The 16,810-nt window shown below is 39.9% G+C and overlaps 3 protein-coding genes across 3 annotated transcripts in view; 1 reads left to right on the forward strand and 2 right to left on the reverse strand.

Moving 5' to 3' along the window:
- The window catches only part of wbp1lb (WW domain binding protein 1-like b), a 19,016-nt gene extending 18,465 nt beyond the window's left edge, over positions 1-551 (reverse strand). The window contains exon 1 of the mRNA XM_072657765.1: positions 308-551. Within this exon, the coding sequence (XP_072513866.1) occupies positions 308-367 (60 nt within the window). The 5' untranslated portion in view covers positions 368-551. The remainder of the gene's footprint in view (positions 1-307) is intronic.
- A 1,233-nt stretch (positions 552-1,784) lies between these two features.
- poll (polymerase (DNA directed), lambda) lies at positions 1,785-12,087 on the reverse strand. The gene is made up of 9 exons (XM_072657655.1): positions 12,076-12,087; positions 11,542-11,678; positions 10,182-10,479; positions 9,180-9,297; positions 8,474-8,794; positions 7,860-8,033; positions 6,572-6,700; positions 4,842-5,010; positions 1,785-3,580 (listed from the first exon to the last, which is right to left on the reverse strand). Exons 2-9 carry the CDS (start codon positions 11,648-11,650, stop codon positions 3,219-3,221), a joined length of 1,680 nt encoding a protein of 559 aa, XP_072513756.1. The 5' UTR covers positions 11,651-11,678; positions 12,076-12,087; the 3' UTR covers positions 1,785-3,218.
- A 283-nt stretch (positions 12,088-12,370) lies between these two features.
- On the forward strand, positions 12,371-16,810 carry dpcd (deleted in primary ciliary dyskinesia homolog (mouse)). The gene is made up of 6 exons (XM_072657408.1): positions 12,371-12,444; positions 12,645-12,725; positions 14,518-14,639; positions 14,751-14,884; positions 15,819-15,921; positions 16,220-16,810. Exons 1-6 carry the CDS (start codon positions 12,381-12,383, stop codon positions 16,322-16,324), a joined length of 609 nt encoding a protein of 202 aa, XP_072513509.1. The 5' UTR covers positions 12,371-12,380; the 3' UTR covers positions 16,325-16,810.

The following is a 16,810-nucleotide window of genomic DNA, read 5'->3' on the forward strand; positions in this document are numbered from 1 at the left end:
TAAACAGTGAAATATGAAGCTATGCATCAATAAATATATAAACAAATACACAGCTTGACGATCAGCCTGACCATGCTTGTCCACCAGTATGACCAGCCTGGCCATGCTGGACCACCAGTATGACCAGTTAGCTAATCCAAATAGAAATAAAAACATTGCCGTCCATTCCCAACCATCTTAATACCATTGTAACCATTAGGTCTAGGTCGCAAAGCAAGCACTGAAAGGTGCAGAGCTGCAGAGCTATCAGGTAGAGTCGGGCCCTGAAGTTTGACATGAAGTAATGGAGTACGAGACATGTTCTCACCTCGTCCACGCTCGCCTCTGTGGGGCTGACAGGTCCAGCCACGTACAGAAACAAGCCCATTCTGCTCAGGCCGCTGTCTACAGCATTCAGCCGTCAAAACACCAGGTTTTTGGCAAAAGCGCGCGCATTAAAACTCAATATTAATGCACGCGATTTGTTGCTCATTGCTCGTGTCTACGGCGTTAGCTAAAGGCAGCCACATGCGCCGCCTTCCTGCTGGTTCATCATTGGACCGCTGTGGGAGGAGTAGCAGCGGAGCTACGGGGGCTTCTCCAGCTGTTACACAAACCGCGGTCACCTCCAGCGCCATGTGCGCAACGTGAGGGCATAAGCGGCGAAGCCCCGCCCACTAAGGCGCACTGAGGCGGGATTGGGTAAGAGCCGTTCTGCTAGTGCGGGGCGACCAATCAGAGTTAAGTAGAAAAGTTTATGTGCGAGGAGGTTTGTACGTAACGGAAAGGTGTTCTGTATGTAAGGGATGCATGAATTAATAAATACATTTAAAATGAAAAGCTTATAAAAAGATACATTGTATCTCCATTACAGTAAAACTTTCTTACCTTTTAATAGAAGTTAAATATATATTTTTTTTCCTTTTTGGAGCATTTCTATTGGTCCATTAATCATGAAATATTGACACAAGTTAAAAAAAACTGAAATTTAAATTGTTAAAATATAAAAAATAATAATAATAACTGTATGAATGGCACAAAAAAGGCATGCATGTAGGCATTAGCAGTAAATAAATTCAACAAACAAATAACTTGCTTAAGCTTATGTGGAAAAATGTGTAAACAGTGAAATATGAAGCCATGCATCAATAAATAAATAAGCAAATACACACCTAATCAAATAAATATATCCACAATAGGCAATACAAAGGGTCTAAACTTCAGTAAAAATCAGGTTGAGCAAAGGTCGAGCAAAGACTGTTAAATTCTGTGGTGATCTGATAGATAAGCTCTATACTGTATAAATGAGACATTTTGCAATGACACTCAATGCAGGATTGTTGCGTTGTTGTATGCAAACCTGGAACCTGAGCCCACATCCTCCAAGCCTACAGATAGGTACTCTACCACTGAGCCTCAAAAGAGCCACATCTATGGGTTTGATATCAGAGATATAATTTGTTAGTGGAAACAGGGGATCAAGCATAGTGCAATTAATGTATTAGCACCCAGGTAAGCTGATGCTAATCATGAGTGCAGTGAAATGTGTTGAAAGCGTGTTCAAATCATATATCTAAGACTTGCTTTGAAATGAAATTTCATAATATAGAGTTTTAAACAGATAAACAGGCCTGTAATAAAATATTTGAGAAAATAATAAAATATGCAACATTAATGGGAAAGGATTTAAGTGAAAAAATGTAAAGTATGCATGCATAAACAAACAAAACAGCAAAGCAATATTAGATATTGCCTATAAAGAGTGTTTTGACTTGGGGGAACAAAATACCATATACATCCAAATGTACTTTGTAGTGTTTTAATAGTTCAATTTTCAGCATTATTTCAATCAATGATACTACATACACAACACTCCAGCGTGGGTACTGATAGGTGACAGTGCTATGATGCAAACTGTTCTAGTAAACACAGGTATCCCAAACCTGACATCAGACCCTCATTAGACATGCATTTGCCTTCACATGATGCCCTCGATTAAAACTCTGGTGCTGTTAAAAATCAACATTACCATCAATAAAAACCTGGAAGCAAAGAGTGCTGACCTAGGGTCAGCTCCCATTTAAATATGGCTTTAATTCATAATGATACAAAAAGTTTAGTGTGTTCCTAGATCAGCACTCGGAGGTTCTGTAAACGAAAAGTCCTACATTGCCCCATAAAAGGAGTTGCATTTCAACTCTGTGATTTATTCAAACATGAGAGATGGATTTGATAAGTGGTTCATGAGTTTAGACGTGAGTCTTTGAGTGGCAAAACCCATAACAACAGGTCAACAGTTAGCATTACAGGTGATGTGTAGCTGATTATTTGGTTGATTTAAGCCTCTTTACACACATAACCAGGAATTTCATGTAAATTAACCAGTAAATTGTTAAGATTACTTTCTGCATCTGCAACTTTAGTTGAAACTGCAGTAAAACGGACACTGCAATTCACTTGCTTGATGCTTAGTGTGATGCAATACAAAATGAAATGACTAGGAAAGCTTACACATAAACAGAGGCAGGCCAATTACCGGGAAATACAAGCAGAGTGTGTTTTGCCAGCAAATTGAGAAGTTGACACATCGAATATATTCAGGAATCACTCTTGGGTTTTGTGAAGGAGCCGTTGACGCCCCATTTACCAAGACTTGCATGGTAAGAGTGAACATGTGGATCTGGGTAAAATATCTCAAAACATTACTGGTTAAAATTGTTTAGGTTCTGAGTGTGAAAAGGTTAAGTTTTAACTGCATGCTATTTAATACACAACAAGCTGACCTAATCTATGCTGTACAAATGTGTGGTTGTTTTGTTTGTAATATTTTGTCCATAATCACCTTTATTATAATTTAGATTACGTTATTGCTTAATGTGAGATGCTTGCAGTGGAAGACAGTGAAAGATGTCAATGAAATAAAGCCAATTATCTAATTAAATAGAAAGAGAATCAATCAGCTCTTTTCCATTGTCCATTGTGTGTGCTTCTACATTCAGTGCGGTTTTTAAGATTAAATCCACTGATTTTCCAAAATGTCTGCATAATTCATAGGTTAAAATCTAAACAGTCACCGCGTAGTTTGGTGTAAAATGCTCCATTCTACCGAATTTACATCTCAACTAGGAAGTATAAAGAAAGACTGGAAAATCTGTGGAATTTCCTAATCTAATACTATAGTTGTTCTAATACAATAATCCTCAAATCATGCCGCCTTTCCCCAGCATCAGTCATCCCCACTACCAGTCTCTCTCGTGAGGTGCTCTGTAAGGTATTCCCAGGTGCTGGAAGACTGCGCTCTCAGTCAGCGTGCTTAGCGCTCTCCCTGGTACCACCTTAACACCGCGGTTGCGCACCACATTACAGTTCAGGGAGTGCTCCGACAGGCTCATGGCCTTCGTCTTGGCCAGCGCACGCATAGAGCGGTTGAAATGGGCAGAGCCGGTGAAGTAGAGTATGGCGCAGGCGAACTCGTCGTGCGGCACCACTATAACGTCAAGCCTTCGGTGGCGCTGGCCTGGCCCTGGGAGGCGACATACACCCATGTACTTCTTCTGCTCACCGTTCTCCTCGTGACTGACCAGGTCATCAGTCAGGAAGCCTGAAAAGTTGGAAAAACAATCCAGATTCAGTTTTCTCGATACGGAATAATATTGATGTAGCAATATTAATGTCTGAAGATGATAATTATTTGGGGAAAATCAATTTCTTTGTTTTACTGAAACTCCAAATGCATGATAATATGATAATAAATCACTGCATGGCACTGCATGGGACACCTGCTGATTCATTGTTTTTGTCTTGAGATCAGGGGAATTATTTAACATTAACAAAATAAATAAATAAATAAAAAACAAAAATACATTAATATAATAGTACCAATAGATTCGTGTTTGTCTGCTCCATAGAGTCCTATTCTATTGGCAGAACTTCTCTACAGGGACTAGACAAGCTGAGAGTGCACACATTTGATCACCTGTGTAAGCAATGTGTGCAAATTAAAGCAGCTGAATGCATTTATTAGAAGGGGTGTCCACAAACATTTGGACATATAGAGTAGCTTTTGCCACAGTTGATGTCAAATTAAAGCCTCAAAGCCCCAAAGCTTCAAACCAAGAGTTTATAGAAATGCTTTAATACATGTTAATGTAATTAATTAGTGTATTCATGAATCAGTCATGTCATTTTGGACCATTTCAGTTGGTCATGGAATGGTCACACACGTAAAGGCCACCAATGTTTTCAGCTTGTCTACAGCAGCTTGGTGTGCCTTGATCTTCTGAGACAGGCTGTCAAAAAAGTTCAGTTTGGTCAAACTGGGTTCTATCTAGGCTACAGCTCTGCAGAAACTGGTATTGTCAATCTGCATTCAACTCAAAGGCCTTGCTAATTGGGTGAAGAGCTGAATCAGGTGTATAAAAGTAACTGGAAGCATAAAGTCTGCAGGGCTCTGCCGCACCAGAATCTGACATATGTGCCTTAGATAAGAAATAATCAACATCAAATTTGATTATGGATATTACCACAGTACACCCAAGTAATGCATTTTTTTACGACCAGTCAAGTTCCCGAGTGGGAGTAGGGAGCCGTTTATGTAAATTCCATTCGACATTTAGCTCTGATTTGCTTTCCCTTTTCCCAGCAGTGAAGCTTGAAGTAAACAGACCAAAGATATATGTGCGTGGCGAAGCTTCCAGACAGTCAGTCATGATTCAGATTTATCCTTTACTGTAATACCTTTAGCATTAGCCTGAACATCAGATACCTTTGCAGACACGGACATGGAAACACTGACAACTGTTTATCCACCCAGAGAAACATTGTTTAACTAAGCATTTGATTTCATTACAAATATATCATACCGCTATTGTGAAGGACGTGGAGCACACCGCTGAAGACGCCCTTATGCGAAATGCCATCCGGGTGAGTGATTAGAACATCCACGTCTCCGCACGTGGCCTTCCCGCGGCGGTACGAGCCGCACGCCATTACCAGCAGCTCCGGGTTTACGCTGTGGGCCGCCTCTTTCACCTGCCAATCACAATACACACGTACATGATCACTGATAAGGAAAAACTCTAATGTCCTAATGATCATAACACATAATGGTCACCGTTTACAGCAAGAATTTATATGCATGTGTGTATATAGTGTTTAAGTTAAAAATAAGAACACTTCATGGACATTATATATTTATTTATTTATTTTAAACATATACATATTTGATCTTCATTTTAACAATATTAACAGATAGAGGAAATAGTACTAAACACATAAACCTGACGAAATGCCTAATAATTTAATTTATAAATTGTGATTAATTGAAATGTAATATTCTTGAGTGGAAATGCGAGGACATTTATTACTACTTAAAATGTCTAAAATTAGAAACAGGTGCAGCACATCAGCTGCAGATGATGAGAACATGGTTAGAGAGGATTTTGGTTTGATTAGGTTGGTCTTGATAGTGGAAGTGAGCAGTATCACAACGGCCAGATCTCTGAGAGCTCTATGACGCCTTTAGAAAGACAGTCTGGCCTTCCTAGTAAGTTCAGCCCAAGAGCTGACCACAGGATGCGTAAAGAAGTCTCCAACAATCCTGAATAATCATCATGGGAGCTACAGGTAGCTCTGGCCACAGCTGATGTGAAAGTAGATGCATTGTTGTGGTCACAATAAAGCCTTGAGTCTCACACAAAGACGTTTATAGGGAAATGGCAATGACGCTTTAATGCAAGTTAAAGCAATGAATAATTTTATTCATTAAGAAGTCATTTTGGCTCATTTAATTACAATATAAAAGGCTGCTAATGTTTCCAGATGGTGAAAAACTACAATTAAAAATGATTCTAAGGCATTATGTGATTATGTAATGTTTATAAGACAGTTAGTTTCATATTTTACATATACAGCTCCTATAACCATAGGAAATATATGTGAAAGTTATCCATTTAAGGCTGATTTAAGGACAGGCCCTGGAGATTTGATGTTCAAACGCTCCATTCTCCCTATGCTGTGTTCGTGCCTTGCCTCCTAGCAATTAGGCACTAAGCTCGGTTGAGGCAGAGAGGTTACATGCACTACATATCATCCTGTCAGAGCAGGAGGACACATGCTATCCTCATCTTCTTCATCTGTGCTTTCTATCTGGCTGAGGGGGGAACCAGAGTAATACTATAAGAAAACAACTGGCCGCGGCCCTGGCCTCAGCGAGCTCCTGACTAATGATGCGCCAACTTTCAGCTCCCTTTCCCCTCCACACTCCTTGGGGAGAACGGACACACTCGCCGCTTCTGGTTTAGCCATCAAGCAGACAAAGAAGATTGACAGCCCTCTCTTAGCCAGCACAAACTAGCTTTTCCTTTTTTCCCCCTGCTTATTGCTTGTGCAGCATTACACGTCCAGCTCGGAGAAATACACCATATAGTATTTAGGATGTTAATGGCTCAACATGTTTTGATGTCTAATAGGATGTGTATGGCTATTTGCTTTGTAGTTTGACTTTATAGTGGGTTCATTACTATAACTGTGCTCTATAACTTGGTTATAGTTATTGGCATATTGTCAGTTGGGATAAGATGATGGTACTAACCGTTTTCTCGATGGCAGCAGCCTCGCTTCTTGGCATCCGATCGAGGAAGTCGTCGTAGTGCTTCAGGCCGATTTGCAGAGTGGGGCTTAAAGTCGCTTTGGTGCGGAGGTCCTCCAGTGTACGAAATCCCTTAAAAGAACATAAGAACAGAATAGATTGTATCTGGTAACATTTAAAACTACTGGCTAATTGGGAACAGTAAGCAAGACTGAAAGTACAGCTCCTATTTTGAATTAACAAGTTTAGCAGTACAGTTTATGTTTCTACAGCATAGAGGAAAGTCCTTCTTATCATTCTGCCATAACAGCTAATGGCTTCTGACCATACCACCATTTTTTTGCATTCCATTCCTGACATTCAGATTTACCTGTGACTATCAGGAATGCCTGATATTAGTGTCATTTTACTGAAACAACTATACCAGTCATAACAGACTGCTGAATGGCATAGCAATTATGGTATGTTTTGTTCCCATACCTAACAAATAAGTCTATTGATGTAGTGAATTAAAATCCAGGATATCAACAGAAGCAGTGTATTTAGCACTGGCAAATACTTGAACAAAGTATTAAATTAAATGTGTCAATCAAACAGAAATTACAGCAACATTATGTATTAATAGAGAGAACAGAGATTGTAATAGGGAGAATAGCGTCTCTATCATTGCCACTCCAGAGCGAAACGCTGCTACTGCACTTTAATTAAGTTGGACAACTCAACTCTCGCCAGAACTGCGTGATATTAATCTACTTTTTCAACAAATGCATGTGTACAGCTGTGCATTAGGAGGTGCTCAAAGCACAATTCTCACATAATGCTGCTTTATAACAACTGGACTGTCTCTGCTATAAAAGTGATTTCAATGATAATTAACAGGAATTTAGCTTAACTCAGCTGTGATGTGTACTAGTCTGTGCTTCCCTGTGATCACTGACTTTTTGATGCCATTGTCATTAAAGTACCAAGACAATTAAAGTACACATAACAATTGTGATTTTCAGGCACAAATCCATTTTCAAACACACCTAAACTTGGCAAATCTGCAAATCTGGCAACATTGTGAACTACACATGCAGTGGTGTACAGGTAGTGCTGCTTCTTACTATACATACATGCTATGGACAAACACAATGATTGACAAAGCAAGCAGATGCTTGTCCTGGTTGAACATCAGGTGGTCCACATACTTACGGACTTTCATCTCTGAGCGTATGAAATCGACCCTACCTTTAAATCAGCTGCATGCACTCTTATGTACAGTATAAAATACATGAAAATAGTATCTCACTTGTTGATACCAAAGCTGGGCAGTCTTTGCACCAGCACCCCAGATGTTGGTGAACAGCTCCATGACAGACACAGCCTCCCCAAAATTGTCCAGCTTCCTCAGGTGCCCACTCTCCATGATCTCCTCAATCTTACTCGCCATGGCCTTGCCAATGCCTGGGATCTGATAGGCTTCCTATTGACAGTCAGAGAAATAATGGCAGAAACCTAACAATAGTTAATCTTTTGTGAGGAACATGCAAATAATGCTTTTAGGAATCTATACCAGAAATCTGGGAACAACAATTTTTCGAATGCTGATTTGACATATTTCAGCCTTGACTTTCTTACTACTCGAGATACAAGGCTTTATTTATACCAACTTTACCTTAGTTGTAATTATTTGTATCTTTTTCAGACATTGGTATGTAACATTCCTAGCCCAACTCATTATTTCAAACCTGTAAAGTATTTATTTTAATTATTTTATTTTAAATTAATGATTGAAACTGCTAATTCCAAGTTTCTGAATGGTAGTACCTCTGCAAACATTTAATATTTCCTTGAATGGTTAGCAGATACCAATCTGAAGAAAAACCCTGCACAGTTCAGTGTAGAGTAAGGAGCCTGACTGACCTGATATGAAGTAATAGGCTTGTGGTAGCTCTTGAGGGCATTAACAGCTTTAGAGTAGCTCAGGGCTCTCCACTTGTCCCCTGTGTGGGTGTAAGCTTTGGCTAACTGCTCCAGCTTGTCAGTGATGTGCTTGTTGTGGTTCTCGCCCTTGACTTTGGATGACTGGGCGCAGACCCACTTCCCTGGCAAAGCAGGCTTTTCCGTCACATTCTGGGCATCATCTGGGACATCCATGTCAGGCTTAATTCCAGTAATCAAAGCCTCCAAGTCATCCTGCGACACACCGTCTTCCTCAAGATGCTCGTTTGGACTCTCTGGCACCTGTGGGATATGTAGAAGGATGTGGATTTTAAATATGTCCTACATGTCAGTAGTAATTCAAGTCTTGGACCAAGTTATATCATTCCTTTCATTGGTCCAGGATTGGTATTGATGCACGGAGACCAGAACTTAGAACAAAGGAACTAACACTAACAGAAATCAGTTCCTTTTATACATCTTATGTAAGCTGTATGTTGGCCTAACATAAGCTAGTAGGTCAGTAGGTCTAGAAAGCTATTAGAGCATGCAGTGACGTTTATATTGACAAGACCAGACTGATTAGCCGTTTTGGACCCTGTTTGCGACACTGGATCAAGCAAAAAAGGCACACAACACACAAACAACGGATGGATTCTGCAGATGAAGGCAGTTTCCCCTTGTTTACCGTCTCTTCAGGGTCATCTTGGCCTATTTTAGGATCAGGTTGTAGTGCCGTTTCCTCAGGAACAGAAGTGGTGCCCTGCGGACTCTCCTTTGGCTTGTCGTTAGAAACAGGCTGAGGACTACAGAGAAAGTCAATAGCATATCAATGGCACAGAAATCACATTCACATTATATTCATATGTATGATTACACAAATTGTTAAAAATAACAATTCTTCTGTATACACTCTTTACATAAACAATAAGGTCATGCAGGTCTTAATAGCACATTAAGAGCAGTATCAACAGATGAAACAGGACCTTGCATTCAGTACATTCATAAGTGATACCTGCTTATCTCTGTATGTCTCTACAGGTCATAATATGCTCAGGTCACAACTGCTCCCTGGTCGCCACAGCCAGGGCTGTTGTGCTCATGTGTTTCTCCCTAAGGTCTCCCACTAGTGTGTGTAGTCATCATCGTTCAATATGGCACACAGCATCACATATGGAGGCCTCTGAACTACACTTACCAGTGATCATCTTCTCTGCATCACAACGTAGATACTTGGACATGCATCTATGCTAGTCAACCTGTGCTGTGTGTTTAGACTACTACCAAACCCTCCAAGCAATCAGTCCTTATTTGTGTCATATTTGTTCACACAGGTCAGTTTAACATACTGAAGTTCCTCTAGAGAAGCAATGCCAATAGAATAGGACTCTCTGGAGCAGACAAACATGAACCTTTTGGCACCATCCCTGACACCAGACGTGGGCTAGAGGTGTATAAAGCTCCCCAGCATCTGGAATGATGATGCTCCATCCCATACTTTAAGGATGAATTGGGGTAGGGATTATCCAACATCCCCATTGCTGAATACAATCAAATGCTCACAGCAATGCTCCAAAGTCTCATAGAAAACCTTACTCGAAGAAACATGAATAAGCAGGTGTCCCAATACCATATATTTTACAGGTCTTATTTTGTGCTTAAAATGTGTCGTTGACTCTTTCAGCAATACCTGTCAGGCGGAAGCAGACTGTATTCTTCGGTGCTCACAAGCCTTTTCTCTGAGATGCAAGCGCTGAGCCAGGTGCACTTCACCAGCTCCACAGCAGGAGGCAGCGTTTCAATCCTCAGCAGTCTCAAGGCACGCTTCTTGTCCACAGACTCATCCACAACCACATGGGTGCAGCTGGGACTACAGGCAGCCTCAACCTTGCCCCCATTCTGAATGATCTGTTGGCGGAATATGTCACATCGAGCTTTTCCTATTCCAGCAGGGACTATGTGGACGAAAACAGCCTGAAACACGTTTCCTGAAAGAGAAAAGCAGACGCTGAATATGGCAGGGACGTTTTCCTCTGTAGTGTCTACATAACTACATACTGCAAATACACTATATGTCCAAAAGTGTGTAGACACCTGCTCATCCAGTGTTTCTTCTGAAATCAATGGCTTTAATAGAGGGTTTGCCCCAACATTGGTTCAGTAACAGCCTTCAATCTTCTCGGAAGTCTTTATACTAGATTTTGGAAGATTGTTGTGTGTGCAACTATGTGTTTTTTAGGGGCTGATGTTGGATGATCCGGTCTGGATCACAAAGGTCACTACAACTCATTGCAAAGGTACTGAATCCACAGGCACTGCTCCACACCCCAAGGCTGGGATGCCTTTTCACCCCTCTAGCTAACATTTGGCATTTGGCATGGTAACCTTACACTCCTTTTAGTGCTATACAAAACTACTTTTTAAAACTAGTCCTTAATATAACGCTGCAAAAGGTTTCCCACTGGTCCAGAGAACCCTTTTACCAGGCAAAGCAACATTTAAGCATCCAGACTGTACTTTTAGCTGTCACTAAACCAGAGCCTTAAAGGTGCAGGTGCACGTATTTGTCACTGTGCAGTGTACACTGTACAGCGAAATGTGTCCTCTGCATTTAACCCATCTGGTAGTGAACACACACTCACACACACACACATGTGTTAGGGGCAGTGAGTACACACACACACCCAGAGCGGTGGGCAGCCAACTCCAGCGCCCTTGCTCAAGGGCCCAACAGTGGCAGCTTGCCGAGCCCGGGAATCGAACCCACAACCCTGTTATCGATATCCCGAGTCCTCTATGACTCCTATGTGACTGCTCCAGAGCATCCTGTTGGATGGAGATCATACAAACTGTGAGTGCAACTGCACGCTTGTGTAAGCAATTCACTCATTACACTGGGTGTCTAGATACTTTTGGACATATAGCTAGTGCAATTAAGACATCTCTGCTATTGTACATTATCCAATAACTCTTAATACTGCTTTGCAGTTGCACCTACTGATTTATGGCACTCTATATGATTAGGCTTTAGACAAAACAGAACAGATTACCAGTCACTGTTTGAACCGTGGTCTTCTTGACTGGGGGAGCCTCTTTGCTCTCAGCTGGCCGATGCCTCTTCACTTTTGGAAAAGCTTTGAGAATACCGTGAGTCTCCATTTCGAGCAGAGTCCCCAGAAGGGAAGCCCTGAGTTACAGATACGAAAACATTTCGGAAGGGAAAGACAGATAACCACACAAACTGTGTTTATATGCTCTTCATCGTTGACTAACACATATATAATGCTAAATTAGCCCACCAATGGAAGTGCATTTATCAGTGTAGTATGTAAAGTATACCAGAGTGTGGTTTGGGAGGCAGGCTGTGTTTTCAATTTAGCGCTGGCTAACAGCTAGCTAGCAACATGGCTAGCCTCTACAAGCATTACAAGAGCTGTCAATGGGTTTAAAAAGAGTCCGGCACTCCACATTTTTTTATTTTCCTCACTTTCCTATAATTATTAACCCCAACATATACTACAATAATATCAATAACAACAGCAAACAGGTGCTTTATAGAAAGGAAACCCGACAACACAACTTACCCGCCCCCAACACCATCAGCCCTTTAAAAGCACAGCTAGCCACATCCGGGTCTCGTTCTGTTGTAGACCAATCAGCTTCGCAGGTTTCGGTTTTAAACAAAGCAGTAACAAACGAAATAGAATTTATTTATTTTTTTAATATATTCAGAAACATGCATATTCGCATTTACAATATATAAAAATCATAAAATAATAATAAAAAGTGATGTAAATGTTTGTTTCCTCCCGTCGGTTAAAGTTTCCGTTACCATGGAAACGCTCGGCGGTCTTGTGTTGCAGGAAGTTCGCAAGTGAGGTTTTACAACATGGCTGTTCAAAGATGGTCGGAGCTCCTGAAGTCTTCTAAGAAAACGGCGTTAATCTCCGATGGTAGCCTCATCTCTGTCTTTTTGTCTGTTAACTCGTCTAATTTTTTTGCTAGACTCATAAAATAGGGTTCGTGAGCTGTGTGTGAGCTAGTCAGTAGTGGACGTTGAGCAGACACGTGTGTAGGGGTGTGTAGCTGCACAGCTACAGCATCGACACATCACACCTGCGGATATCTGATCAATTAATCATGTGTTTTTTAGGGAAAAGGAAAGTACACTACTTGTTTGCAGATGGGAGTGAGATGGCTGAAGAATACGACATGAGAACCGACGAACTTGTCTGTAAGTGAAACATGCAAACTCTCTAAATTTCATGTTCTGGCTTAGTCATTGTTACTAACCCTGAGATATGCCCTAATATATAGCTATATCATCTTTCATTTTCTTAAGAAATGCTGTGAGACATTTCCTAAATTATGAACCTATCACATGTCCTATGACACTTCCTAACATACTGTAATTCCTAAAATGCTGTGGGATGGGAAACATGGCATATTTGTATGATCTAATTCATTTCCTAAAGTATATTACATTGCATGTTCTAAAATTAGTCCTAACGTATATTACATTGCATGTTCTAAAATAAGTCCTAAAGTATATTTCATTGCATGTTCTAAAATAAGTCCTAACGTATATTTCATTGCATGTTCTAAAATAAGTCCTAACGTATATTACATTGCATGTTCTAAAATAAGTCCTAAAGTATATTTCATTGCATGTTCTAAAATAAGTCCTAACGTATATTTCATTGCATGTTCTAAAATAAGTCCTAACGTATATTTCATTGCATGTTCTAAAATAAGTCCTAACGTATATTTCATTGCATGTTCTAAAATAAGTCCTAAAGTATATTACATTGCATGTTCTAAAATAAGTCCTAACGTATATTACATTGCATGTTCTAAAATAAGTCCTAACGTATATTTCATTGCATGTTCTAAAATAAGTCCTAACGTATATTACATTGCATGTTCTAAAATAAGTCCTAACGTATATTTCATTGCATGTTCTAAAATAAGTCCTAACGTATATTTCATTGCATGTTCTAAAATAAGTCCTAACGTATATTTCATTGCATGTTCTAAAATAAGTCCTAACGTATATTACATTGCATGTTCTAAAATAAGTCCTAACGTATATTACATTGCATGTTCTAAAATAAGTCCTAACGTATATTACATTGCATGTTCTAAAATAAGTCCTAACGTATATTTCATTGCATGTTCTAAAATAAGTCCTAACGTATATTACATTGCATGTTCTAAAATAAGTCCTAACGTATATTCTAATACATTTCCTAAAGTATATTGTCACAGTCCAATGAAAAACATGTATTTCCAAAATGGTGATTTTACAGGAGAAGGCAACAATGGTCTGAACTCTAAAGAGAAGTCAATGTAAAATATGAGTTTATTCCCAATGATTTAGAGCATTTCTATTGGTCCATTCATCCAGAATTATTTACACAGTGTACAGAAGCAGCTACAGGGTTCAAACCATGGAGAAAACTAAAAACAGATGGAGATACATGTTTTAATTGGACATCAGTGATATCTAAAAACATTTGTCTTAAAATGTATACAATACATTTTCTAAAATATATTAACACATATCCTAACATATACCCCTATTGCATGTACTAATGTATTTCCTAGTATGTTTCCTTACGTCCTAAAGTATATTAGTTTATTATATCTTTATAACTTTATAAAGTCATTTCTTCTCACTACAGAAGTGTTGACTGCAGAACACATTAACACTAATTATAGTTAATTATAAATTATATTAAGTAAATTATAGTTGCTCCAGGACACTATTTTCTATTTCTATTTAACATAAAACGACATCACATAATTCGCCATTAAATACAATACATGCACACAAAACATCCTACGAACACTATACGATAAAATGTGCCATTTGGGAGATGCTATTATGTATATATACAATAGTCTAATAGGACAGGTACAATTGTATGTATCCTAATGCATTTCCTGTTGTTTTTGGTAAAGTGTTCCCTGATGTATTTTCTGTGACATTTTGACATATTTCTTAATGTTTCCTCTTTTTTTAGCACGACAATTGCGCTCTAAAACCAAACTGGGCGGCGCGGGACAGTGGCAAGTAGAAGTTGGTGAAGCAAAGCCGAGCGCTGTGCTTTCCACAGAGACAGAAATAAAGGAGAATATCTCTAATGTAGGTTTGTGTACATGTATCACTGAAGGTTCTTGTGCATATGATATTGTCTGAAATCTAATTTTTTTAACTCCACCTGTCTAATAGACCGCCTTGCTTTGATCTCTGCAGCCCGTGTTTATGCGTAAGGACACGAAGGCCAGTTTCCAGTGGAGGGTTCGCAACATCCCGTACCCCTTAGACACCTATAGCATTTCAGTGGAGCCTTCTGAACGATGCTGCATCATCCGGACCACAAACAAAAAGTAACTTCCGTCTTTCATTCCGTCTTTCAGCTTGATGTCCTAATGTTTGTAGTCAGCCATTTTAAGTTGCACCCATTGCCCATACAGATGTGCAAAAGCACACACACAAACACACACAGCTTGTCTAGTCTCTGTAGAGAAGTACTGCCAATAGAATAGGACTCTCTGGAGCACCATGCTGCCTAATTCCAGGGTATGAAGCCCCCCAGCTTTGAGCTGTCGAGCAATGGAAGTGTTCTCTGAAAGGATGGATGGTGCTTCATCCAATATTTTCAGGATGAGTTGGGGAGTTGGGGGATGAGGTGGGGCGGTGATCATCCAACATCCTGACATCACTTGCTCACTTGTTGCTAATTGCAATCAGATCCTCACAGCAGTGCTCCACAATCTAGTAGATTTTTTCTAGTAGACAGTTACTCTAACAAAAGCAGCATAAACACTTTTTAATACCCTAGATTTTAGCAGGTGTCCCAATACTTTTGTAAAACAGGATTTCTCAGGGAGCCTATTGACCAGTCTTAAATTTGGATATGTTTATCTGGGTTTGTTGAGAAATTGTATCTAGTGAGTTCTGCAGAATGTTGTCCTATAGGTGGCACTATTGGCTTAAGCTAAAGTTTGAGGGCTTGCCATGAAAAACATTGGGCCTCATTCATCAATATCTTCCTGAGAATTTTCTCCAGTTTATTCTCGAGACAAAAAGTCTACGTCAGATTCATGATGTGTTTTTAAACCACAGAACTGTTCACGGCTCTGCTCTTATAAAAAATTGTCCCATTGTCCTCACAAATCGAACAAATCCCAAAAGAAAATATTGGTGAATATCAGAATCCTCATGAAAATGTGTAAGTGGAGTTTAAGAGGAAGAAGTGACTCCTTGAGAACGGATGGTGAATAAGGCCTATACTCCTTTTCTCTTCCCTTCGTTTCCCAGGTACTTTAAGAAGTTCAGTATTCCAGACCTCGACCGTTGCCAGCTGCCTCTGGAGAGCGCGGCCTTGAGCTTCAGCCATGCTAACAACACTTTAATCATCAGTGTAAGTTAAAGGCCCTCACCTCAAAGGCCATTTACCCACTTAATCACTCCGACTGCTTTGAATGCATTTGAATGTGGAGATGTCTGCTAGATGGCTCTGCTATTGAAAGAGTGGCCTAAGACCAGATCAGACTGTGCAGAACGCTTTCCATTTGGTCGAATGATGAAAGTTCTGATCTGGTCTCCGATCCACAACCAAGGGCAACCCATCTTATTGTTGAACGAGCCCGACGGGATCTGCTTTCACTTGGTGATGGTGTTCACTGATTTTATAAGCATTTCTTTCACTTCTGTCGTAGTACAAGAAGCCCAGAGAGGTTTTAACCCTGGAACAGGAGCTGATGAGGGAATTGAAGAAACTGAAGGGGACAAATGAAGGAGACGTTGACTGTAAAACCCAGTGAACTGGCGAGGACTCTTGACTTTCTGCACTGTTATGTGCATCTGTTCATGACTCGCCTGTGCAGCGTTTGTGCAGTCCACAGTTTTGCACTAGCTTGCTTTTGTATGCACAGGCAAAGTGAATAACAGTATTTTCTGTTTGTTTTTTGTTTTAAAATTTCAAGGCTGTTTAGAGGAAACCTGTGATGATCAGTTCAGCCTTGTTAGACTCTGTGTTTTCTATATTTACCCTGTATTATTTTTTTTCTGCTGCATTCACTGGACTGTATTAAAATCCCAGAATTTCTGATGATGACTATAACTGACCGTGCAAGTGATCAGGATTACTTCACCATGGAAGTAACACCAAAGTTGATTACATTTGGACACCCATGCCAAAAAGGGTCATTTGCGTGATGCCATAGGGAATCAAAAGTGGTACTATATTATAGATCTTGGTAGTTGTTTAGTGATTTTTTTTGGACATTAAAGCTTTGAAGTTGAGAAGA

This window comes from Salminus brasiliensis, chromosome 15 (assembly GCF_030463535.1).
Source record: "Salminus brasiliensis chromosome 15, fSalBra1.hap2, whole genome shotgun sequence".
NCBI lineage: Eukaryota > Metazoa > Chordata > Actinopteri > Characiformes > Bryconidae > Salminus > Salminus brasiliensis.